Source organism: Chelon labrosus (assembly GCF_963514085.1).
Source record: "Chelon labrosus genome assembly, chromosome: 2".
Taxonomy (NCBI): Eukaryota; Metazoa; Chordata; class Actinopteri; order Mugiliformes; family Mugilidae; genus Chelon; species Chelon labrosus.
Genome location: NC_140338.1, coordinates 16,978,502 through 17,004,814, shown reverse-complemented (window position 1 = coordinate 17,004,814; position 26,313 = coordinate 16,978,502). Strand labels below are relative to the sequence as shown.

The 26,313-nt window shown below is 42.9% G+C and overlaps 1 protein-coding gene across 1 annotated transcript; it reads right to left on the bottom strand.

Annotated features, from left to right (window-relative positions):
* Positions 1-1,147: 1,147 nt before the first annotated feature.
* tbc1d9 (TBC1 domain family, member 9 (with GRAM domain)) lies at positions 1,148-24,613 on the bottom strand. Its single transcript, XM_084571016.1, has 21 exons — positions 23,725-24,613; positions 16,271-16,381; positions 13,826-13,944; positions 13,195-13,423; positions 12,532-12,793; positions 11,853-12,060; positions 10,679-10,885; positions 10,429-10,593; positions 10,109-10,259; positions 8,287-8,501; positions 8,068-8,185; positions 7,681-7,966; positions 7,464-7,593; positions 7,014-7,112; positions 6,691-6,759; positions 6,286-6,526; positions 6,106-6,171; positions 5,389-5,475; positions 4,087-4,155; positions 3,560-3,663; positions 1,148-3,458 (listed from the first exon to the last, which is right to left on the bottom strand). Exons 1-21 carry the CDS (start codon positions 23,843-23,845, stop codon positions 2,691-2,693), a joined length of 3,825 nt encoding a protein of 1,274 aa, XP_084427142.1. The 5' UTR covers positions 23,846-24,613; the 3' UTR covers positions 1,148-2,690.
* Between the last annotated feature and the right edge of the window lie 1,700 nt (positions 24,614-26,313).

The window sequence follows — 26,313 nt, the reverse complement described above, 5'->3', positions numbered from 1 at the left end:
ACTGACAGCACGTTTCCCTTTCACTTCAGCAGCCGCAATATGGTGTCTTACAAAATTTGTTATCACTTGTTTGACATGATTGTCAGAGGTGAAGCTAATCTTCTTGTTCATTCATGGAGTCTGCTGTCTGTCACGGCTGGTCTGTCTGGTAAGAACCAGATGCTGGGGGATAGAAGTAGGAAAGAGCTGTGACATGAAACCGGCGACTGAAGTTCATCACGAAGCAGATAAGACCTTTGCATGGCGCCGTGTTTGGCCTCTTAGCAGTTCGGTAGCAGTGTCAGCGTCTGTTTCATAATAAGTGCAGCGTCTGTTATAGGAAAAACAGGTAATAGGAAAAGGAAAGGCGAGTAGGGAAATATGTTCCCTTATTTGCACACAAACTCAGCGACACTATTCATTTGCACACTATTCACGCAGCCAAAGAAATGCAGTCCAATGCAATATACTGTATGTCTGAATTTGTAATGTGCAGGTTTTTGTTAAATCTGTTCTGTAGAGATGTTGATTCGGATATCCAATTGTATGACATTAAAATGTTACATTTCTGTGACACTACACCAGAAACTAACTTCTTAGATGTTAAATTAACAAGAACTGAACATTATAACTTTCATGAACTTTTTCATGGATTTTTGTATACGACCACATTACATTAAGCTGGGTCTACCTAATCAGTTACGCTAAATTCAATAAATTAGTGTTCACAAAGTATAAAGTGTTGAGACATGTGTGTGTCTGAGAAGGGAACTGCCCTTTTGAGCTGCAGAACGTGAGAGCTCACTGAGCTGTGATTGGTTCACCTTGGCCACAACCTCAGTTTGTTTGTTCCGCCGAGAAAGAGAAGGGGATTCTACGTAACCAGCTGAGGTTTAAATGTCGTCACACTGTCATGCACTCTTGTTGTGATTTAGTATATTAAAGTAAGTGGAAACAAGATCCTCTGAATTTAACAAACATTAATATTCAGATCCTTTACTTTAGTAAAATTATTGTTCTTTGTAAAATCCTATATTAGTATTATTCCACAAAATGTACTTCAATTCGAGATCATTATGCTCAAAATGTCTTTGCTGTTTGGATATTTTATATTATAAATAAAGTCATGCACATGCATTAACATGTGAACAACATTTTACTACTTTTAGATTAAACAATACATTTGATCTGTTTCATAAATCTGATGTTTAGAAAATCTGAAAATCTAATTCAGCTGTAAAAAAACTATTGATTTAAATAGCATAGCAACGTTCCTTAATGTGTGTAGTACTTGATACATGTTCTTTAAAATATATCAATCGAATGTGTCATCAACAAAGAAAGAGACTTACTTCCCCTTCCTGTGAATCTAACTCTGGTTGTTACAGTAAAGCACAAGTTTTAGGTTTTGTAAGCAACATTTTCACTTAAACAAGTTCTTAAACAAGAGATAACGCCATTTGGGAACATGTAAAGCTGCACTTCATACGGATTCAACTCACTCTTGAGGAAATGGAGACAGGTCGATTAAATTATCTTCCACCAGATGGCAGTGGCACTCAGTGCGCTGTCTGATGAAGTCAATGAAGAAAAGACTTGAGGCGTTTTACTGTGCAGCACTGAATCAGCCATACTGTAACTTTAATTAGATGGAGTGATACACAATGCACCAGAATCCAGAGTATTAAGACCAGGATTTTTAAAATGTAAAGTATTCACATAAAAACAACTTTAAAAAACAAACAAATAATATAAAAATGTTCAGAGCAAAAAAATAAAAAATAAAAAAAAATAAAAATGGAGTGCAGAAGGCAAGCAAATACAACTTAGTGGTTCACATTGTGTTGAAAACGTAAAGAAACAGCATTTTAGTGTAATCATCTTTGAACACGTGCTTTCCATTGAGTTCCTGAACCATCGAAATGTTCTTGACAACAGTAACTGATGAGTAGTTTGCTTTTCAGCCAGGATGTGCTAGTATCTTCTCTAACCTTATTGTTATTGTGTCAGCTGTTTGCAATAGTCGATGAGAACTGGAGAAACTGCACCAGAGCAGTTATTTTTGGAGGTGGATATCCAGGGAGTCGCGGGTATGCGTGTGGAAAAGAGAACAGGACTTGCCAAAGTGACACACCATTTTACACGATAACACGTGAAAATTCAGTCTAACCGTTGAATTTTCACAGCTTCGTTTCGCATTTGTTCACATTTTCATCCAGTGAGAAATGAAAGGAAAAAGTTTTGATTAGCAGCAAATGGAATCGTAAAGTAAGGAAGCAATAGTTTGAAGAGATATTATAATGTTAGGTGATCGGACGCACGGTCACGTGCTGTGGACTATAAATATCCCAGTGTGGTACTGTACGGTATCTGTGGACATTTACATCTACATAGCCTAAGAGTACTTGAGATTACAATATTAACACCTATGCATATTGTCTTATAAAGTACAGCTACTACATGTACACACTGATTTAATCTGAGCAAACCATAATATTAATGTCTTGCTCCCTCTTAGCTGGGGCAGAAATCTAGTGATTGTTACATTGACAGTCTTTCTTTTTTTTTTTTAAAATACAAGGCTAAGAGAAGTTTTGGTCACATTCGTTCTATCATACACGTACATTTTACATTTACCTTCGCTCTCCTGGAAAACACAACTGACTGATAATCACGTTTGAGTCCTTTAAAGTGAAATCTCCTCCGAGGTCTCAACCAGACAGCGAGATTTCATAGTCACTTGTCGACAGCAGGGGGCGCCCGACTTTGCGCACGTTCTTGGCGTTGGTTATTCGCGCCGCCACCTCCACTGGCTTCTCGAAATAGTGCACCAGGGCCTGCTCGGTGAGGACGGAGGCCAGGAACTGCTCGAAGGTGATGGCCCAGTCTTTGTCGATGCTGGTGCTGTGAGGCAGCCCTCGGTCGTGCGGCCCGGCGCCGTGAGCCCGGCCGCCCCTCTCGCCGTTGGAGCCGCTGTCGCTGCGCACCAGCACCGTGTCGTCCGCAATGTCCTCGCACTGCAGCTTCTCGTCCAGCTCGTGGGAGCCCGCGCTGAGCACCGAGTACGACGACATTGACGTGTCATCTTTGGTTTCGTCGTCCGAGATGAGCATGGCAGATGACGTGCCTGTGTCTTTGGGAGACGAGTCCTCCAGCTTGATGTCTTGCATAGGGGGCAGCTGCTCGCCTTCATCCCCTTTCCCCTCCTTGTTCTCCACACCTGCAGGGGCAAAAACATCTTCCAGACCCTCAGCTTCTTCCCGGGTGGTTTTGGGATCCGAGACGTCTCTCATACACATGTTCGGCTCCGACGTGACCTCGTGGTTGTGGTGGTTTCTGCCAGAGGAGAAGAGCTTTCCCACCTCTCCCATCTCCAGCAGCAGACTGGTGACTGTGGCTGTAGCGTGGTAGAGCTCTTGTTCTGCAACATCCTCATTGAACATGCTGTAGAGGGTCTTGCAAAGCTCAATGAACTGGCTCTGAAGTACAAAAACAGAAGAAAAAAAAAAAAGGTCACCGATAGTTAGACTATTATTTATCTGCTACATACTGTAAATCCGTGCAGCAGATGAAGTCTCACCTGATTCAGCTTCGGGAGGTCTTTTGTGTTTTCTCGTTTAGGTTTCGTTTCCTGGTTCCACAGTTTCAGATAGTGGCGGTAATCAGGAGTGTTCAGTTTCTTCACTGTAAAACAAAGACAAAGAATGTGTTAATAACATTGAGGAGGGTTTCGGATACAAAATCAAGTATTTTAGCGTGGGAAAAGAAAAGACTTGAATGTTATTTTGGGGTATTTCTAATTCTTAAAACTCTATATCTCTTCTCATTCAATGAAATCTTGTTTTGACATCTGTGTTTTTGCAAAACAAGCTCGTTGTTCACATCATAGTTATACTACAGAGAAAAAAAATTCATGAATGGAAGATTGCCTGTACGGCTATAACTGATCACACTGAGTTGATGCACTGTACATCTAGACAAGGATTTTGTCTGCTGCTGATCAAGACTAAAGACATTTTCACTCTTAAACATCTTCCTGCTCATCTTAGACATAAATGAACACATGACATGCTGACTTTCTGTAATCCACGTGACTGTGTGGCTTACCTTTTTCAGTTTTGAATGTAACTCTGACAAAGCCATCGTCCTTCTCACTTCTGCACTTTGAGTCGTGGCCTAAAAAGAGCAGACCGCGGATGAGGTTAAATATTAACACTTGTACCATAATGCACACTGTAGTATATCAAACCACCTCCTCACTTATTCGAAATACACGACCACCGAGATCACAAACTCGATCATCCAAACATCACTTCAGATCAGCTACGCTGTCTCTACACATCCACTCCGGCCTCGTTTAAAAATCGCGCAAACATTTGTTCTTGTGCATGCGCCGTCGTCACTGTCAGTGTCCAGGCTTCGCGTAATGTCTGCAGGTTAATACAAACACGTTTTCCCTCTGCAAACAAGTTGGCAAATATTGTGGTAACAGTCTCAAGTCCTTATCAGTGTAAATAGTCACATCACCCTAGTTCATAAGGAATAAATGGGGGAGGCTTCGTGATGAGAAAATGAAATCAACTGAAAACATATTGAAGCTGCATAGTATGTCTGTCAATGAGAAAAATAAATATGACTGAAAATTATATAAACAATAAAGATCTAAACAAAAAAAAATAAAAAATGACTGTACCATGAGTGGATTAGTGTAGTTAATGAAATGTTTGCTAGGAATGAGAGAAATTCAGAGGTGGCTCACAGTACTCGTTTGACAATATAATTGTATATCTACATATATGTTTCTTTAAAATATTCCTAGTTTGTCTTAAAAGGTCCAACGTGCGCGATTAAGTGCAGATTGCAACAAACTGAATACAGTTTCAGACCAGCCATTAAAAAGCATGAAGCCTGTGATTGCAGTGAGGTTATGCAAAAAGCTAAAGAGCCTCTGAAGAGCCAGTATGTGGTCGGTCCGCTCTGGGTTACTGTAAAAACGTGGTAAAGATGACGGACTCCAGCTCCCTGTGCAGACATGAAGGGCTCATTCTAAGCTAACGAATATACACAAATGAAAACGCACTTAATAAATGTTAATAAAAAATACTATAAAAAATGAAATATGATATTCTATTAACCAGTTCTGTTAATAGAGCCCCTTTTATCTTTATATTGCCATTAAATGTAGGCAATATACCATCAGTGTGTGAGGATTAGGTGAAAAGTGAAGGTATAATTTGAAAAACAATTGTGATAATTATTACTGCTGGAAAGAACTGTCTGAATTATGCAGTCATTAGGATCTTTGTTTTTTAATTGTTGCATCCTCTACACTGTGGGAACACACTGATTATGTAATATATGTTATATGTGAGTTGGGGCCGGGGGGTCAGTAAAGAAAGAAAGTCTCACCAATGGATGTTTCTGGAGTGATGTCTTCAAAGAAGTACTGAGTGGCCTCAAAGGCTGAGTCGGGTTCTTCCTGCTCATGAGTGAATTCTGGGGATAAAGAAGACTCTGATTTAAACTTGGCTTTGAAATGAATGTATAAGATTTAATTCGAATCTATTCTAACATCTGCTTGAGGACGGCCAGGTGGAGACATACATCTGACTAATACAAACGAGAGCACAAGATGTGGCTCGTGCCCGTTACATGAGAGATGAATGAATGAATGAATGAATGAATGAAAAAGGATGGAAAGAACCGACACTCAACATATTTATTGTTGAGTTGGTGGGGGACTGCTCATAAAGTTACTGTTACAGGAATAAAGAGCACATGGTTTAATATTTCTGGGATCAGAGTATAAAAAACCCTCATAAATTCCTCTTTTGTGCCGATACCAACTAGCGTAACGCTGTGACAGTGTGCTGATTCAATGGTGCAAATGTAATGAAAAGGCAAACAGAAATTTGTAACGAGTTGAGAGCTTAATTTAAAACACAGTGAATAGTTTTTCTCATTTATGTCAAAAGTGAGACTAAGAGCACAAAGCTGAATGTTTTCTCTCTCCCGTTTTCTCTAGAGGCAATAATCCTGCTCCACTGAAATTAAATCATTTATGTTCTGCTCCCAGATCAAGACTTTCCAAGATCACTGATCATCCACAAATCCCTACACACTCACCAGGTAAGACGTGCATCTTATAGAGGAGCTTCAGCTTCTCGGTGAGGTCCCCGTGATACAGAACACCTACAACACACCAAGCTTCAGGGATCAGTAGCTGCTTCCAAATGCGGCACCTCATTAAATTGAAAATCACAGTGTTGAACATCTATTTGTGAAAAACGCACACTCACTACTCACCCAGGCCATTGATGAACTCGCGGAAGTTGATGAGGGTGTCTCCGTTTTGGTCGAGGAGACGGAAGAAGCGCGCGGCTAAGGGGTCTGAGTGGGCTCCGTTGGCCCAGGGGAAGAGCAGGGTGAAGAGGCCCTTAAACTGTTCCACGTCGATGCGGTACTGCTCCAGGTACGGCAGGCTGGGGTCGTGGCGCTCGGTGGGGTTGCTGCTGCCGCCCCAGTAGCAGCTGGTCAGGTGCTCCGCCTGAAGAAAGCAATGAGAGAGCAGAAACTAAGAAAAAACATTTTGACGTTTTGGATGTTTAAAAGAACTGCGAAGAGCAAAATGACAAACTAATAAATAATAATCTTTAGCTTATGTGTCTGTAACTGAGACTCTGGCAGACATTTGTCTGATCTCTAACTCACCTTGAAGAGAACATAGAGCTCCTCCAGCTCATCAATACTGAAGGCGGTCTCTGTTACAATAGTCCTGACCTGAAATATAAAATAATTACATTAAGTGAAAACAGGGAGGATATTGTTGAGTGTTAGTGCACAGCCAGTGATCTAATAATGACTGCTTCTGCTTCGCTCAGATCTAATTTAACTTGCGGAGATAAGCAACTTTCAAGGAATCTCCAGTTTTTATTTTTATTATTTTCATTTATTTGTCTGCACGCCACAGAAGAGCGACATCATTCTGGTAAAAACCTCGACGAAGGTGACGTCATAAGTCAGCGGGCCCTTACCACATTGCGTTTAGTCGTGTCTTCAATGGTCTGGATCACTCTCAGCCTCTGTTTGAAACGCATTTGCTCAATCACGTCCGCACGAATGGAGCCGAATTTCTGAAGCCAAGGGAAAAAGAGGAGCAGTGAATGTGGGTCAACCTAACCGTGGCAGTACTACTGTTATTAGAGCGGGAACAATAAAGAGGCGACTGGGAGATAACTGCGTGAGTTAGGAGACAGCCGGGCTCCTCTGTCACATTTAAATCATATTACGTGTTCAGTTAAATTTGAAAACACACAGCACTGCCCATCCATAAATAAATGAATACAACAAACTGATGGTAAACAGACACAAGCAGAGGCCTACAGCATGATATGACATTAAAATAAAAATAATTTTTCCAGTGTGTTTCAAGAACCAAAGAAAGACTAAGCGTACAGGCGGACACAAAGTTAAACGTTAAATACCTCATAGGAGCTGCGGACCAGTTTGAAGATGTCCACCTCTGGATGTGGTTCTCCGTTGTCTGTCAGTAACGAGTGTAGGTGGGGGATAGGAGGGAGGGTGCTGTCCTTGTTGGTCACACTATCCAAGTACCTGCAAGAGACAAAGAAAAAAATTGTATCCAAACAATCACTCATGAGGCAAACCTAAAACAACAGAGCCAAGATCGCCAAAACGTACCTGCCCAGTACAGTCATGGCCTCCCCGTCGTCCTTGCAGCCCAGCAGCTGGTGGATGTTGGCGTGCAGGACGGAGAGCGCCAGCTGGAAGATGACCTTGATGCCGTCGTAGAAGAAGCAGTCCACCACCACCACCGCACTCTCGAACGGCATGACGGACAGGAAGAGGGTGAGGAACCAGGAGAGAGAGATGGTGGAGATGACCCCAAGGTCCTGCATGCAGTCATAGAGCTGGGGAACGTACTCGCGGGCCAGCTCCTCGAACACACCCTGGTCCACGAGCGCTCCTGAGCAAGAGAAGTGACGAAGGAGATTATGTTAAAAAAAAAAAAAAAAAAAAGGTAGTAGACACCAGTCAAACATCATCAGCATCAAAGCCCACACTGACCTACGACCCTTGTGTTGTAGTAATCAGGCAGCATCCTCTCACAGAGCGCCACTAGCAGCCAGAAAGCCTCTTCTTCTTTGGAGTAAAGCAGCAACACCGACGTCACAATATTCATGGCCTAGGGAAGCAAGGCAGAGAAGAACAAAAATTCAAGCACTGTCAAGGACCGCCAGGTTTCTGTCAGTTCATATGGAACTAAGAACCTGTGTGCGCGTTTACCTGACAGTATCCTATGTTGGGATTTCTGAATGCGTAGGCGGTGAGGACCCTGCGGAGGGCAGCGATGCCCATCTCGTTCTGAAAGGCCGGGTGCTCGGGGAGGGAGCGGTGGAGGTCTCTCTCAATCTCCTCCGTCGCCAGGTTGTATTTGCCCATTGATTTCTCCACCAGGTCTTCATAGTATCCAGGGTGAGTGGCCATCTCGTTGATCGCCCCTAGACAAAAAAAAAAAAAAACACATAGAAGGTGCTTTCAACCTCTAAATGTGATGAGATGGATGTGTACTATATGCAAATGATAAAGGTCTTAATACTAAATTTCAACAGAAATATTTCTGCTGTCATAGCATATAAACTCAGATGTGATACAGTAGATTCCGTAATTTTGCACATTTTTTAATGTATTTCTTGAAAGAGAGGAGCAGAATAGCAGGAAATTGTAGGCGCTGTGGCTTAGTTGGTTAAAGTGCCTGTCTAGTAAACAGGAGATCCTCCAGCCCCAGCTGTTATGACTACATGCAAATAAATGGATGGGTCAAATGTAGAGTTTACCCATGAGGGATTAATAAAGGTTTTAAAACAACTTCAATAATGAAAAGACTAGAAATCACATTTTGTTTCCATGATTCTTCCACTTCTCTGGGCTGCCACAAGTTTAAATAGATTATCAGAGCTCAGACTTTATGCTTACTTTAAAAGTTTGTTCATAAAATAGTAAAAATGTTGCAAAAAAATGTAAAATGAAATAAAAGTACAAAATGGGCGTTAATTCGAATTACATCGTCATTTAAAGCACATCTGTTCATGTTCCAGCTTCACCGTGCACAGTCATCCTCATACCTCACTGCTTACTGAATTTGCCTCCGAGGGAAGAATCTCTCCAAACTGGTTTTGACAACAACTTGGCAACAAGTGAACGTTTCAACTTTAGAACTTCAAATGTTTTCTTTACAGAGAGGATTAGCGTGAGAAAAACACACTTCTGGACGTGCAAGTGTGACTGAGGAGAGCACAATGGAGCTCTGGCAACAAGCAGAGTGAGTCAGAAGTAGGTTACCAGGGGAAGGGGGAGGAGCCTCTGTGCAGGTGAGGATGAGAGCAAGCTGCGGCTTGTAACGCTACACTGCGCTAGTAAACAGCCCAGAGCATGTCTGAAAATGGAGCAAGCTGTGACAGAGAGAAAGATGCAAGCTGCTGTATAGTCAGCAAGTTTCTCATTACAGCTCAAGTTTGGTGGCTAGTTTGTGTTCGACGTAATGAGCACCCCTGCTTTACATGCAACCCAGATCATTTGAATCAGATGGAAATATAAGGTTTTTGTTTTGCCCCATCTTAGGTGCAATTATTAACTACTCTGAAAATAACTGCAGAAGTGTTGACTGATTTTATTTTTGTCTCTCCTGAAAGGTAAATGATGAGCCACACATGCTGCTGAAAACATTTTTTGGATGTTGTGTATTAATATTTTCAATAACTTAATACAGAAAGGTAATGGTTTCTTTCCAGGCTATTAAACTCTGAGCTGCTTCGATCACGGGAATAGTTAAAATAAAAGTACAACATAGACTGTGACAGTGTGTTTGGGAAGCAAGGTGACTGTTAATAAAGAAGGAAATCTATTTTTTATCAGGTGTTTGCAAGCCTGTCACACTAGAAATCAGTAAAAGTAAAAGCATGGTATTCATGTCTCACTGCGCGTGGCTCATAAGGTGTTGCGTTCCAGTGTAGTATGCAGGGTGCGGTCTTCCTGTGTATGACTTACTAACTTGCTCAGAGTGTGTTGTGCCTGTGTCTATTTCATGTCTCTCTCCACATTTCCTCACCAGAGAACAGCAGCCAGAGCTCCCCTCTCATACTCTCAGGGATCCCCTTGAGAACAAGCTCCTTGGTCTTCTCCGTGCGGTACATACACACTCCCTGTCCATACTCGGCAAAGTGGTTCTTCCACGCCTGCTCCTTCAGGAACTCCTTCGCCTGTGCAAATAGAGGAAGAGGTTACCTCCGTGCAGTTTATTTTCCACGCAGCATAATAGTGTGGAAATATAATCATTTCAGAAGATTACAAATTATTTTATTTAATGGAAACAGAGTGGATCAGAGTAGAATAAGGTGTTACTATGAGCCAAGGTGTAATTTAACGGACCAGTTTGGGATTAAACTCCTCAGGGGAACGGCGGCGGTACATAGTCATGAGGGCTTGTGTGGCTGTGGGCACGCTGCTGTCGTTCAGGTTGAACGTACGCTCGCTCTCCGAACCCAAACTGTGCTGAGGACTGCTGGAGAGCAGGGATCCATGCTGGGAGTAAACCTGGAGACACGACACAAGTCAGGCAACACAAAACAATGAATTTTATCTGCACTTCATCTCCCTACAGGAGAAAAGCAATTCTCACCTCGTCGTCTGAGCTGTTAAGACTACCGGTAAGTTCCCTCTCCAGGCAGATCTTGGAGGTGGTTTGCTGCAGGAAGTCGGAGATCCTCTGCACCAGGAAGTCTCGGTCTTTCAGGTTGGCAAACAGAAAGGTCATGCGGTTCTTGGTACTGATGGAGAGCGGGCTGGGCAGCACGTTGGAGCTGTCGGCCTTCTCCACGATGGTCACCTGCAGGACATCAGGATAGTTGACTTCATTAATGGACAACTACAAATATTTACACCCAGTGCTGCCCAGGTGCAGTCATAACAAGTTAAGTTTTTGCTTGCCTACACTTCACAGATACAAAAGGTGGCACTTCTAACATTAGACTATGACTTTTTGACGGGAATGTTTCCCCCTGTTCTGGCCCCATTTTCACAGGATCCAAGTATGTTTGACGATTGATTTTAAGATTTTAGTTTCAGCATACCATCACTCAGTGGACTGGCTCCACCTTATATCTCAGGTCTCCCAAACTCACACATCCCATGAAGGTCACTCAGGTACACTGACCACTTGTCCCAAGATCAAGAATAAAGCAAGAGGGGGATTTTGTTTTTTGCAATTACAGTCCAAAAACTCTACTATAACTCTACTAAACGCAACTATTTGCCTCTTCATGTTAGGCTGGCCCAGACTCAGCCTGTTTCCAGTCGTAAAACAGGTTTTTTTATTATTTGGCATTTCATTTTTGTAAGTTTTTTGTTTTCTTTTATTAGGTGTAACAGTAAACTTAGCGAACTTATTTATATTTACTGTGTGGTTTTATGATTTTGGCAGCTCTTGTGGGGAACATAGAAGGCTGTGGAGAGAGACAGGAAAATAGATAGAGAGAGAGAGAGAGAGAGAGAGAGGGAGGAAGGATGCCATGCACACAGTGTGTGTTTCCAGAGCAGATGGGGAGTGACCACCCTCTACTTCTCAACGTTATCAAAAACATTCACATGTCTTAGCCATTTCCTTGAACTCCTACTGTGCGCTTTTTATCAGTATGTATTCTAAATGTTCTTGTGTTGCTGCTATAGTTTTCATCTTGATGCTGCTATAGCCTTTAGTTTTACTGCTGCTGCACCAGAGAGCTGCCAGTGTACCCTATAATGCTTAATTTGCAAAATCTGCTGTCTTGCAACCTGTTAATAAACAGACGACTCACCTCCCGTAGGGGGATGATGAGGCTACACAGCGTCTCTTCCTTGCTGGTGAAGCAGATGTAGTTTGTGGAAACAAACATCTGCCCCAGGATGTGCATCTTGTTAAAGGGAGTCCACAGGGTGCAGTCTGTGTGTCCGTCCAGTTTTTCATCTTTGGGCAGACGGAAGAGCGCCCGATAGCGCTCGCTCTTTGCTCTCGCGTCCAGATCTCTGAAAGATGCAAAACATAGATAAGAGACTTTTCATATTTACGGTGCTTTCATTCCTCGTGGTTAAACAGTCCGGGCGAAGGAATGAATGTACGTATTTGTGTGGAGACAATGAAGCATTATGCAAGGGCAGTCATCATTAAAAACAGATGCACACCACACTGCTCTGCAGCCAAACCAAAAAGAGCTTACATAAAGTGTACTGAACAAACAAATTTGGGACCCTGAGTCCATTTTAAGGGCCCACAGAGACCTAACGGAGTTCAAATTCACAGTACCTTTTTGTTTTAAAACACATAGCTGCAGTGTTCTTGTAGTTAAACCCTAAAACCCAAACTTACAAGATCATTTTAGGCTTCTGGGCAACTGTTGTTTGCTCACTCTGCATAACCAGGATTATATAATCACGTATAAACAGGGATTATTATCGATGCATCTATGAGAAGTGTTCCCGTTCCGCACCAGTTCCTACCTCTTGAGTGCCGACACCTTCTTGGGCGACTTCTTCTTGAGCTTGGGCAGCGAGCGGTCCTGTTCGAAGCCTTTGTTGTCGAGGAGCTGGCGCATGGCGATGTTAGCCAGCTGCTCCGCCAGCTTGAAGGTCTCATTGATGTTGAGGAAAACGGAGAAGACGTGCTCGTTGGAGCGGGTGCTCACCTTGATCGCGTCAGGCAGTAGGAGGGTGGCGCTCTTCTCCAGCTGCGTGATATCTGCCCAGCGCACCACCAGTTTGACTGACGGTGGGAGAAGGAAAATACTAGTCAAAGGTAGCCCTTAGTATGGTTTAAAAATCAGTCTTAAAGACTCGGACTAAGCTCAAAAAGACTGGGAAAGTCAGACAAAGCTCATCTCCCTGTAAAATCGTAGACCATTAGAGTATAATTTAAAATCCTCCTCCTTACATAGAAGGTCCTTAAAGGCCTAGCTCCATCGTATCTTAAAGACCTCATTGTACCACATTACCCCAGTAGCTCACTACACTCAAAGTTTTATGTTATTGTAAACCTGAAAGTAAACCTGACTTGGAAGACTGTAAACAACACTGATCATTTAGGTCACTGTAATCTCACATTCTGAGACAAATGATCAGCAGATAAAAATAATTCAGAATATAAAAAAGTGATTCAAATCGAACCTTCTTTTCCCAGCAAGTATGAATAGAAGCAGAGGTGGTTGATGCTGAGGTAGAGCCATCCCTGTCGAGGCACCTTCCCCTTCCAGTAGCTGCAGGAGTAATAGTTGACCAGCTTCTCCTCGTCAGGCATCCCAAACAGCTTCCGAAACTTGGCGCTGGCCTCCTTGAACTTGTCCGTGTCGTCGTCCTCTTTGACATCGTGGTTCTTGTTGTACTCTGCAATGATGCCCTGCAGCAAGATGAAGAGGGAATGATGCCGTGAAAACTGGGATTGTAACGTGAGGAGCAGCAGCAGCAGTGGCCGGTTGACATGTGATTGTTGTTTCACATGTCAGACACAGACTACTACACTTTAGAGCACTTAACTCAACTTAGGTTTAAGACTATGAATATATATTATATAAAATGTATATAGAATATAACAATAAAGTTTGTCTGTACACCAAATATTTATAGATTCATTCCTTGCTAGATCAAAAAGTCCGGTATATTTTAAGTTATTTAAATGTCCGTGCTTTTCACTCTTCACTCGCATTTCTATCTAAAATTAACGATGACGTGATTCTAAATCAAAGGATTTAAAAAAAATAACTTTTAACTAAGGCTTTAATTGCACAGAGATGGCACTCACCTGGACTTTTCCTTTGACAAAGGTGGTAATGTCATTCTCGTTCTCAAAGATGGAGAGGGTCTGCAGCAGGTTGTGCTCCAGCCACTCCCAGTGCTCTGTGATCTCTTTACGGGAGGTTCCTGCAGAGGAAGAGGAGAGGAGAGGAGGAGGGGAGGAGGGGAGGAGGGGAGGAGGGGAGGAGGGGAGGAGAGGAGGAGGGAGGTCAGAGCACTCAGGCATCGAGTTAACATGGAGCATGAAGGTGTAATGTTTCAGAAATAATATAGCAGCACTGTGCCGCAACACCACACATGCATTTTAAAACCACTGAAATATTTACATTAAACTCATGCATAGCTGATTAGCAGATATTCATTAATCAGAAATGTAGTAACTCTGATTTAATTTAGTTTAAACCCCATCAGATTCACTGCCACCAGAGATAATAATAATACTCTTCTTCTATGACAGTAAATTGAATATTTTTAGATTCCCCTCAGGCTCTGAGATATCTTTAGCACTATTGCAGCGCTCCACAGCGAGCCAGGAGATCCCCTTTAATAGAGGAATTGAGAACACACTAATTTTATTTTTTTAAACAAAAATACAGGAGTTACCACTTAAATGGGTGCTGATTTATATTGGTCTTTTTTGATAACGGGAGAAGCTGATTGCAGTCATGGCTGCCTCTGTGGACCATTATCCCCCAGCACTGCTGCAAACAGCCCTTCAGTGAGTGCACACTGACTGCATTAGCCACGTCTGCCAGACTGCTCCACTCTCCTGCTATCTCTGGGAGGGGGGAATTAAGAATTGGGAGGGGAGAGGAGGGGAGGAGGAGGAGAGGGGAGCCCACACTGTTTCAAAGCCAAGCTAGTCTTCGTAGGCCTCCATTTCAGATCAGGAATGGCAATCTTGTCATATTGTCATGCCTTCCCAAAGATACTTATAGGATGCTACCTCAAAACCGTACCACAGAAGAGACTGGGGCAAGACAAAGTCAAAAACAATACAAAATACAGACTCCTGTTTGCGGCTTTTTTAAAAAACTTATTTTTGTCTTTAATGTGCCGCAAACACTTCTAGTCAATTTACAGATTCCATTCAGAGTTATAGTTTGGCAGACTTGACCTGCATTAGTTGTTTCTTTTCTGTAAACTGCAAACCTATGGATGGTATTTTAGAGTTTGGCCTTTTTTCGAAAACCACATGTGGTTGTTGATGACTCATCCTGCACTTGGGGGCGTCTACTAAAGGTGCGTCTAAGGCCACGTCCACACGTACGAAAACGGTCTTTTCCCTCTCCGTTTTCGAGGGCATCGTTTCAAGAAATATCCGCGTCCACACGGATCCGTTTCAGCACGACCGAAAACGCTACTTCATATTCCAGGCCTATAGGTGGCGCTGTTTCAGTTTCAGAAATTCACCAAAAACGGAGAGGAAGAGGCGGAGCATGCGCACAAATCTTGAGCGCTGTTTACAAATCGCCTTTTTTGCTCAGCGTGGTGGCACAGGAGCGTGATATTTTGCCCTAGTAACCCTAATAGGCTCAATATCGTCTCCAGCAGGAAAACTAGCATGTAGTCCGCCATTGTTGTTGATGTTGTTATGAGATGTCTTGCGGGAGGTGGAAGGCTGCTCGGGGGTGTGGCGATGACATCATCGTTTTCGCCGTTTTCGCCGTCCACAAAGAAACGCAAGAGCTGCGTTTGCGAATTTCTCCACCCTGGGACCCGTTTTCAGAAAAGTGCGTTTTAAGGCTATGCGTTTACAGGATACGTGTGGACGATCGGCCAAAACGATGCAAAATTTCTGCGTTTTTGCGTTTCCGTGTGGACGGCCCCTTATTTTCATGTCTCTCCCTCCCTAACAGCACTGTTGGGTTCAGCTCTCAGTTCAAACATGAAAGGGCAGTGCTTGCTCAGGCTTTGAAACTGGGTAAAGCTACCTTTTTTTTTTTTTTTTTTTAACACAGGAAATACATGAATATACAGAAACAACTAACACTTCTTCACAAGCGGTTTCCTGGGGACTTTAATAGCACAGTAAATATGACAGCTGGTGCAGAAAAGACTGCTGCTTTTAGTCAATCTTGAGAGTTAATTTGCACGATTTACTGTCTACAGAGCACTCTTACTCTTTAAATTTGGTAACAACAAATGAGAGTTTGCAGAGAGGAAGCCATGCCAATTGTAAGAAACAGCTGAACAGCACGAAATCCTAATGAAACACCACCAAGTGATTAGCTGGAAACCATTGATTTCTGCACCCGTTCCCTTTTCTCCTGCCCTCTGAAACCACCGGGGCCATGATGTAATGCTTGGCATTCAGCAGCTAACATGGGAAAAGGCAGGATCTCATATGTTTGTGGAAACCGAGGAAGGCATGTGCAGAATAGTGGCATTGTGAGTGGGAGGCCTGCTTTCCTTCAAACACATGGGGTTCCATGGGTGGATGTGCACATACCATGAGCAATGATCCAGTAACCTAAAGAGTCAGGAGTCTGGTAGAGGATCCTATAAGGGGCCATTCGAGCACTCGAGTCCAGAACGACATCCAAGGTCCCAACCAGCAAACCTGCAAGAGGCCACAAAAGGATTATTAAAGACAGAAAACTCAAATATACTTTTGTCGTCGGAACTCCTTTAACAAATGCAAAAGAAAGAAACGCGAAACACTCCTTAATGTCAGTGGCTTGACCTGTGAATTGATTCAGCGTGAAAACGAAAGTCCGAACACACATGTAAAAACCATAAATGATGAGGTGTCTGACCGAGGTGTCTGACAGACAATACTTTTACACCGTGTTGTTGCGCTTAAGGGGAAAGACTTCAAAGGGGAAACCCATGAAGTCTTGTGGTTTTATGTTTTGAGCGTATGATAAACATCCTGTGGCCTAAACACCTCTGCTCTATATTAAATGCATTAGTTTACTTGTTAGACGTGTCACCCGGGCTTAAAACGGTTACCTTTAAGTGATAGACTCTGGTTTAGGTGTTTATGACTATGCTGCACTGATAAATACATTTGAAAAGTATGACAATAAAACCACATTTTGTAAATTAGCAGTCGTACACAAAGCATTTCTGAACTTCAACCTCTGGCCTTGTTAATGACTAATCAACATGTACCACCACTTCAGAGATTCGTTGTAACCTACTTGGTGTGCCAGATTGAAGACATAGACTTGGACTAGCATTTACCCTTTCGCTTCTTCTTTTAAAGGGGAATTACCCTTTTAAAGAGACGGCAGGGTAACTCAGCATGTGAAGGCAGCTGTATGTCGTCTTTGTGTTTGTGGAGGAGCTGAGAAAATAATCTTGCGGACACCATCAGATTTATCTCAGCGTGGGCTTAGGACACCACAGTCTTTTTAAATGTAAGCCTACTTTACAAACCACGGGGAGGTGGATCTTAGAACTACAGGCAGAATATGAGTGAGACCACTCCAATTAAATAAATCACCAAAAGAGTTTTTACACCACTACTATCCCTGTGGTTACCATCTAGGGCAGCTGGACTTTCATGAGATCACACGAGAGTCCATCTTCCCAGGCTTCGAGCAACGTGCTTGTGTCCGAAACACAGCGGTCTGACCAATCAGAGTCCAGCTCTGGTCCGTTAGTTGACTAGAAGACAGTGATATACATTTTTTTTCCTGAAAATCAAAACTTCTCAGACAGTTCTGAGCAACAAAAACATCTGTCTCATCAGGTTAGTGCTACGAAGAATTTCTCATGCATGAGAACACATCATTGCACATCGGCCCACTGATGCATTAGGCAACAATAACTTGCCGTGAGACGCAAAAAAATGGCAGCAAAGTAAGGAAAGGAAAGGACTGCTACAAAAATATGGACGCTAAATACTTAAATAAACTTTGCAAATGACTGATGGGGAAGGACAAGCATTCAATACGTCTGTTAGGTCACAGGGAAACACACGGGTCAAAGATACTAAATGTAAACGGTGATGATTAATCAACAATTACATCTGCAGATGTTTTGTATTTTAAGGGGTGACCTGGATCTTTCACCAGCAAAAGAGATGCTTAGTAAACTGAAAATCCTAACACAATCTGATCACCTTTTATGAAGCGCTCCTAACACAACCACTTACAGTTTCAGTGGTTCACTAGCCACTTTCCGATTTTGCAGCTGCTGTTGTTTGCTGGTTCTTGTATAGGTATACGTTCCACTACCACAAGAGACATGTTATTTTTGTTCATCTCATCGGGGCAAACCGAGTATGAGTCACACAGAGACAGCATGAGTGGGAGGGGGAGGAAGGGAGGGAGGAGACGAGTCAGGCTTTGGAGGCAGAGATGTTTTCTTCTAAATAAAAAAAGGTAATAAACAGATGTAAGACTGTGTGGCGTGGACTCACTGGCCTTCCTCTTTTAATCCTTATCAGTTCCTCTCATCGCTCAAAAGAAACAACATATAAAGTATATCATGCTTCACTAAACAGCCAGGCGGGGACCAATAACCATAGAACAAATGAGAACTGTTGTGCATGCACCAATAAAGAACTAAAACGTGCCGTTTAATTTGTAACCACCTAACCCTGTTCATGTTGACGAAGAAGTCAATAAAAAAGTCAGCCGGAGCTGACTTGACTCACCTAACGCAGCAAAACTAATGACAATGGCAACTAATGGCACTTTGTTTTACCCCACCTAGAGCCACAAGCAAGTGTTATCACAAGGTTAAAAAACAGTCACAAGCGGCGCTCGCACGTTGACCTCAGAGGAGGCTTTCAGGTGTTACCCACTCAGCAAAAAAACCTACTAAATGTGCTAAGCTGTCAGTATCGACCTTTTGTTCTCGCAGTCTTGTGTGAAGATTCTCGAATAGCGGCACATTTTGACTTTACTTGAGTGGTTCAACCTACGATGTGCAAATTGAGGTTTGACACGGGAAACTCAGGTGAGACCACCAGGTTTGTAAAGACCACCTTTTCCTACCTGTTGAAAGTGAAACCCAAAACAGACTGTTTATTTACATGTCTTCGTGGAAGGGGCCACTCCAAACAAACGCACGTGTCTCTGAGAGCGTTAACTCATGAACCAAAACCCATGTGACTACATGTTCCAAGTCACATTTTACAGCAGTCATGCATTTCCACACTGAATGAGTGGGCATGCAAACACCAAAACAAAAATACAGCACACAAGCCAGGAAACAATGCAGCTGTTAATGGCACATGCTCCGTTAATTGTTTCTGTGTGGCTGGAAAACTCAAAGCGAGAAATCTCCTTCTGAGCATAACAAGCTGTAAAGTCATGTGACGCTTTGTGCCTCTCTGCTCTATTGTAAGAGCAAAAACAAATGGCCTTCTCTGCGTTTTTCACTTAGCACAAGAACAGGAAACTGAACTGAAACCATAAGACGAAAAAAAGCTTCTTGTTTTTTTTGTTTAATAGTTAATAGTTTATGTTCTCTCTCTGCCAAAATCCACCAGCCTGGAGGCAGAGTTGCTGGTGTGGGATGTTTACAGTGAACACACAGAGGACCACAGGCTCCCCTAGACTTAGAAAAACAACAATACAGCTTAAAATAACAGAAATCTGAGACAAGCCTGGATCTTCTTCATCATCATCACCGTATGCAGGTTTCAGCTTTTAGATACACAGATCAGGCATAACATTATGACCACCTCCTACTATTGTGTAGGTCTCTTTTGTGCCTCCAAAGCAATTGTGATTCATCAGAGAATGGACATGGGCCTTCTGAGGTTGTCCTGTGGTGTCTGGCAACAGGATGTTGTTAGTGGGGGTCTTTGGGTCCTATGGGTTGAGGGGAGGGGCCTCTGTAGATCAGGCATGCTCCAGTGCATCCCACAGATACTTGATCAGTTTGGGATCTAGTGAATTTGGAGGCCAGGTCAACACCTTGTCCTGTTCTTCATGTTTTTTGAGTTTTTTGTGTGTGTGTCTGTGTCAGGCTGCATCCTGCTGGGGATGGCTGTTGCCATCAAGGAGTGTCATTGCTATGGGGTGGGGGTGCCTGGTCTGGTCTAGGTGGGTGTTACATGTCTAAGTAACATCCACATGAATGCCAGGTCCAAAAGTTTCCCAGCAGAACATTGGATTGTCACGAGATGGTCAATGTTATTTACTTCTCCTGTCAGCGGTCATAATGTTATGCCTGATCGGTGTACATTTCAGATTTTTCCACCCGCCACCACGCAGCTGACATTAAAAAACTAGTCATAGAGTACAAGTTGTTGCCTACGGTGTAGATGACACATTCACACGAGACAAACATACAGTAATTTTCAACTGGATTGCGAAACAGTGTGTTGCCTTCTTTTTCAAAAGATTGTGTAATTTTATGGTATAAGCGCCACGGTGACAAGTTGTGTAACAACTGACACCATAGTAAAAAAAAAGACAAACCTTTATCAAACCTGGAGGGGATATTGCTTTGTAGCAACTCAAGATTACACAGTAAGTGTAAAATTATATGATGAATTATGAATAGAAGGAGAGAGTCTTGTACAGTGTCACATGGTTGGAGTCCCCAGAGATCACGAAGAAAGCAGCGGGTTGCCGAGTCCGGAGGCTCGCACTGACAGATTATTGTTGGGTTCGAGGAGGAACGGGTGTAAACAACAACCAGAATGTCATGTGAAAACGAATAAAAGTTGTTTTATGATATGTTGTTTTTGCTTCCTCACGGGACAACGGCAGGGATTAGTTTATAAGACACAGGGTACTTGGACGGGAGACTTTCTATAAATAAATCCTTGCAGCTTTACTTCTGCAGGTTCTGAATAAAACCTGACAATTTAATCCCTGTTGTGATTTTATACAGCAGGTGACCATTAAAAGCTGAGAGCTCTTGATGCAGATGACATTAAAGCACACAGCTGAGCCGGCTCATCCAAGTTTGCACACACATATTGGATAAAAACACTGATCAGGCATAACATTATGACCAGAATGTTGTTAGTGGAGGCCTTTGGGTCCTATGGGTTGAAGGGAGGGGCCTCTGTGGATCATCCCACAGATACTTGATCAGTTTGGGATCTAGTGAATCTTGAGGCCAGACCTTGGGTTTTGATGAAACTTTCTGAGTGGTTATCCAGTAAAGTCGCCAAACATCACATGTGTAGGAGAGATTTGTAATTCTCATGTAGACTGGGAACAGCTGCATACTAGTTGCAGCAACTTTTTAATGCATATACCTTTAAGGCTGCAAACACCATTTGTGATTGTAGACTGCTGTTCCTCATGTTTTTTGTGCTAATGTAAAACTACAGTTGACTCTGACTGTGGTTTCCAAATCCTGCTCTCTTTATTTGGTATGCAACGATAAATTAGAGTGTATTTACTTAAGCTCGGATCGTTTGACTTATGGGGGAATTATAGTGTTTATGTGAAATGTGGAACTATGCTTATTTAGAGAGAGGATGTCCCGTTTGACGTGTCAGGCTCAGAGGTTTTGGAGGAACTTCCCAGTGGACGAACATCCAGTTTCTTTTTTAAGCCAGAGGAGCAGACCATCACATCCTGTGCTCTTTCCACGCATGATGTTTCTCTGCGATTCTACCCTCACTAGTTGTCATTTTCTCTGTTTGCGTGGCATAAATTCCTCTTCATCCGTCTCCATGCTGCCACTAGTAGCCACACAAAGACGCTGCTGTTTTCTAGTGGTGCTATTCGCCATTTTCCAAACATAGCTCTGACCCTGGAGCTCCAGGTCTGTTGACGCTGAAATTGCTGATCGGAGCTTGGACCAGTAAAGATGCTCCACCCTGCTGCTGATGGCTTCCCCTCTCTCTGGAAGATCAGTTCGAGGGCAGTGCCAGTGTCACTGGGAGCTGAGTGCCAACTGGCAGACAATGCAAGTCAGCAAGCTCCGCTTTTACATAACAATGACATCATCCCTCCTAGCACCACTTAGCACACTTTGTGTTACCACGGCGAGAACTCACCAGAGAGCCGGAGGCTGCCGGTCTGATTAATAACATAAGAAATGATCATATCACCAATATTAACATTTTACATTAGTAACCACTGTATTCTTTTTCTAATATGTAAAGAAGCTGAGCAAAATGTTTATGTTCACTATTAAGTGATGGAAATCTGTCTACATTCAGAGAAACACTTCACTGAGGAAAATTTCTTTGAATGTTTGAATGTCTCTGTGCTTTATGGAAATACAGGGATTTGCAAAACATTTGCATCAAATACAAATGTACAGCTCATCTGTTAAACTTCATAGTGCTGTAACTGACTAATAAAATATAACTGATCGACGTGATGAAGTACCGTTTTTTACTAGTTTTAACATTCGTCCTTGGTTATTCTGTCCATAATTGTTTTCTCCATTGTATTTTCAGAAAATATACTTGCTTTCTCTTCTCTGGGGGTTGGGACTTAAGTGAGCCATGTAACTGATAAAAAGCAAAACTGTGCAATACTGAGTAGTTTTTGGTTATGTAAACTTCTAAGGACATTCACCTCTAGGATTCACAAAAAAGGGAAAAGTTGTTTAAAATTAAAAAAAAAATGATGTGCATCTGTAGATCTGCTGCTCGTGTATGATGGGGGCGCATGCAAAGTGGGTATTTTTAGACACAATATTTAAATCAATACTATAATGACATAAAATCAGGAGACTCCTATGACATAAGGTTTTCTCAGTATCGCCCACTCCTCAGTCAGACTGGTCCTCAGAGATTTTACTCGTCACAGTTCTTCGTGTTAAAGCTCAGTGGGCAGTGACACCGAATGACACAAAGTGAGACTTTCTCTGAGGGGAACTGACACTGAACAGATGAACACCGATCAATCAGAACAGAGGCTTCGTTTTCAGTTCAGTACTGAATCACACAAAACCAAGGGTCCCACAGAGATCCGGGTTCAGTGTGTGGGAATGTTTCATTAGGTCTGAACTTCCCCTTTGGGGTATCACCCAAAGATCTTATCTCATCTTCATTATAAATTTGAAATATGGAAAATCCAGATGTTGAGCATCAATATTTAAGATGATGTCAACTTATTTAAAGTTTATTCCCAGTATATTCAATTAGCATTGATGGGCACAGTCAATTTCTGCCCATCAAATATTTCACCATAGAATTACTGTACAAAACCCAATATAATAGAATATACATTTATATAATGAAAACCCAAACAATCTGACCAACTATAGCTTTTGTGTACCATATTATCTGTCCAAGATGTTCAGCTGTCTCTTATCCATTATCATAGTTTGTGATCATCTGTATCCTGGTCAAGAAATGACCCAAATTTCATAATTCTGGGAGACAAAACCATGACTTCAGGCTGCCAACGTGTGAACCGTAACCAGTCACTTCCATAACCTGTCTCTCCTCCTCCGCTTCCTCCGGCTGCCTGACCCATTTTGGATTGAAGAGGAGAGGGAGGAGGAGTGAGAGAAGGAAGAAGGGGAATGATTCAGCATGATCCAGTCAAACAGAATCTCTGGTTGGTGGTCAGACAAGTTCACCGTTGTTGTGGCCATTAGCAGCTGCACAGTAAGAACCACAGCTCCAATTGTTTGTGTTGTTGTAATGGTTGAAATTGAATTTCCCCTGCTAACAGGAATAATCTTTTTGTTTTTTGTTAACCATAGTATGAGGGGACAGTATTATCAGACATGTACTACTCTTTGGCCCTAATTTAGTCTGAAGTCAGCGCACATGGTCAAAGGTTGACAAGAGTGTGAACAATTCAGTTCGACACTTCGACAGCTGGACACTTCCAGGTGAAAGGCCAACGCACAGCTGATTGGTCATGTGATCCTCACACTATCATGAGTTGTCCGAGGTTCAGCAGGAACACACGCGTTATAAGACACGTTTTCATCACCACAAATGTTCGGATTAAAACGAAATGCTGATATTGTTTTGTCATCGAGTCACTACAGTGCAAAGGTGGGACTCACCCGCCAGTCCTCCGCCTCCATCGCCGTGGCCTTTCCTCTTCTGGAGGATGAAGTATGGATTTGCTCTCTCGGTGATCCATAACGCGCCCGCCAGCAACACATCTTCGGGACTGACCCACATATCTGCTATTTTAAGGGATCATTGAACACAAGGGGCTGCTGACGGCGACCGTCAAACTGGTCCTGAAGGAACGGGTGTTCAGAGAGGGTCACTCAATTATTTAAATAAACACCGATGATGGCCTGAGAGAGTCCTGACCCTTAAAATATGGGCTGGTATTGGATGTCCGAGTCGAAGTAAGACGCGCATGCGAGCGTTGCTATAATTAAACCTGCCAGGCACGGATCGGTTGGGTTCGGCCTGCAATATGGAAGTCCAAGCAGTACATTTCGTGCACGCAAACCCTCTCTCGCAGCCTCAGCCTCGTTTGTGCACGACGGGCTTTTAAATGTCCAGGTTTCTTTAAGGAATAGTGGGCTGCCTGGCTCGGTCTGCCGCCGCCGCAAAAGCGTAATGCTGGATCAGTCTTTGTTGTTCGTGCTCCGCGGCAGGTGCGATCCACTCCGTCGTTGCTTGTTTGGCGCAAGACAGCCGCGATGCGCCGATCAGAATCGACAGTAAGCAGTCTGTATGTCCCTCCAGCTGCAATGTCAGGCCGTGTACTAAAACAAAAAGACGACACTTGAGGAGAAAACCCGACAACAACGATGCAGTCCTCTCCTCCTCCTCCTCCTCCGCTGGAGCGCAGCCGCTGCCGCTGCCGCACGCAAAATAAAGCGCGTCACGGACTGCGCGACGTCAGCGAGCAGGAGGCGGAGGAAGTCATGTGTAAGGAAACAATGAATGAATACAATCACACATATAAACTCACAAACCTGCTCTTTTACGAGAGGGCGCGCTCACTCAAAATCCAATCGATTTAGTTTGTGTTTATCTATTGATGAGCACTGATCGGAGGTCACGCGGGTGACACCCACGTTTCTTAACGTGTCTCCAAAGGCAACACTCATGCAACACAAACATATCCTCGACTTCCAATCTTTCGGGTCGCACCACATCACCTGCAGAGCAACTAATTGACATAATGCCCCCTCGACCTAACCTCAGCACACACCAGAAAGACGTGACAACACACACACATACACACACGTTTGCTGTCTCTGTGAGGACATTCATTGACATAATTTATTCCCTAGCCCCTTACCCTAACCATAACCTAATTCTAACCTTTACCCTAAAACCGAGTCTTAACACTCACACAGCCTTGTAAAGAAGTGAGAACCGGGAAAAATGAAATGTCCCCATTTGCACAAATGTCCTCACGCCGATGGTGTAAAACTCAAAAAGGGTCCTCACAAAGATAGCTGTACAAACTCTCTCTCTCACACACACAAACTTGTGTGTCTATAAAACACCCACCTGTATAACAACAGTAGACTTGTAATCTTTGCTTCAATGTGATCATTATCACTGGATTCAAAACCACTGTCCACTATCTTTTCACAATGTTGCCCACCCCAGTATGTGTTCATTTGCATCATAAACATACATATGCTACGTTAAAAGATGGAAGCTGTCTTGACTTGTACGGATGCCAAATTAAAAATTTCCGTTCGAACAGAAGTCGTGCATAAATAATCCAGTCTTGGCACTGATTTCAGAATTTGCATGCTTACTTTTGCTCTGCAAGCTGCAAACAGCTATGTTTCCAAACTTAAAACTTCTTATTTGAGTTAATGATTAAAGTGAGATTTCATCACAGGGCTCCTCTGTAATACAGGGGCCTTAATAATGCCAGAAACCTGCAAGCTTTGAGAGCTTCATTCAAAGGAGATCCCCAGTCTCATTTCCTGATACAGTATTTTCAAACAAATGTTACAAAGATAAAAAAGATAAAGACGTGATATGAAATAAAAGTGGTAACAGAAGACATTCAGAGCACAGACATGTGAAAACCCCACACACACTGCTAATCTGATTGTGTTTTCGTGGTTTCCTGCTCTTTGTGGCCTCAAAAACAGGATACAAAAAGAGGGGGAGCAATTCTTCATTCACTGGTTGACTCAGCTCAAGCGAAACGTGGTTTCAGGTGGTTGTTTACACACTTTCCCCTCCGCTAAGTTGTAGAGTCGACAGACTGTTCGCTTGCTGAAGCAACCCGTCCTCACCGGTTGCTATTGCAGATGCAGGGACAGAAATGAGTGATGAACTTTTACAGTTCGACCGCTTTCCCCACTTTGGTTTCCCCCAGTGGGTTCCTACGTGAGGAGAACTGTAGCACTGTAGGTGGGTGGGGGGTGACATGACATTGACATCCTTCCTTAACCTTTTATTATTCAAGGGGTTGTAATAATGTCAGCCTGTAGTGTTAGTCAACACACACTCTGGAGCACGAGAAAATGAAAACTGCTCTGACTTTCTAAAACAAGTGCATATTAAGAAAAACTTAGCAGTACCTAATGTAATATACAGTGGTGTGAAAAAGTGTTGCCACAGCATCTCAATAGTTTTCAGGTCAGGACTTTGACTAGGCCACTCTAAAGTCTTCATTTTGTTTTGTTTTTTCAGCCATTCAGAGGTGGACTTGC

Excerpts from the sequence above, each read along its gene's own strand:
- tbc1d9 (XM_084571016.1), bottom strand. The coding sequence starts at position 23,845 with ATGTGGGTCAGTCCCGAAGATGTGTTGCTGGCGGGCGCGTTATGGATC. Across the intron at positions 8,186-8,286 it reads CCAACATAGGATACTGTCAG|GCCATGAATATTGTGACGTC; the intron begins GTAAACGCGCAC and ends TTGCTTCCCTAG. Across the intron at positions 7,594-7,680 it reads GCCATGACTGTACTGGGCAG|GTACTTGGATAGTGTGACCA; the intron begins GTACGTTTTGGC and ends TGTCTCTTGCAG.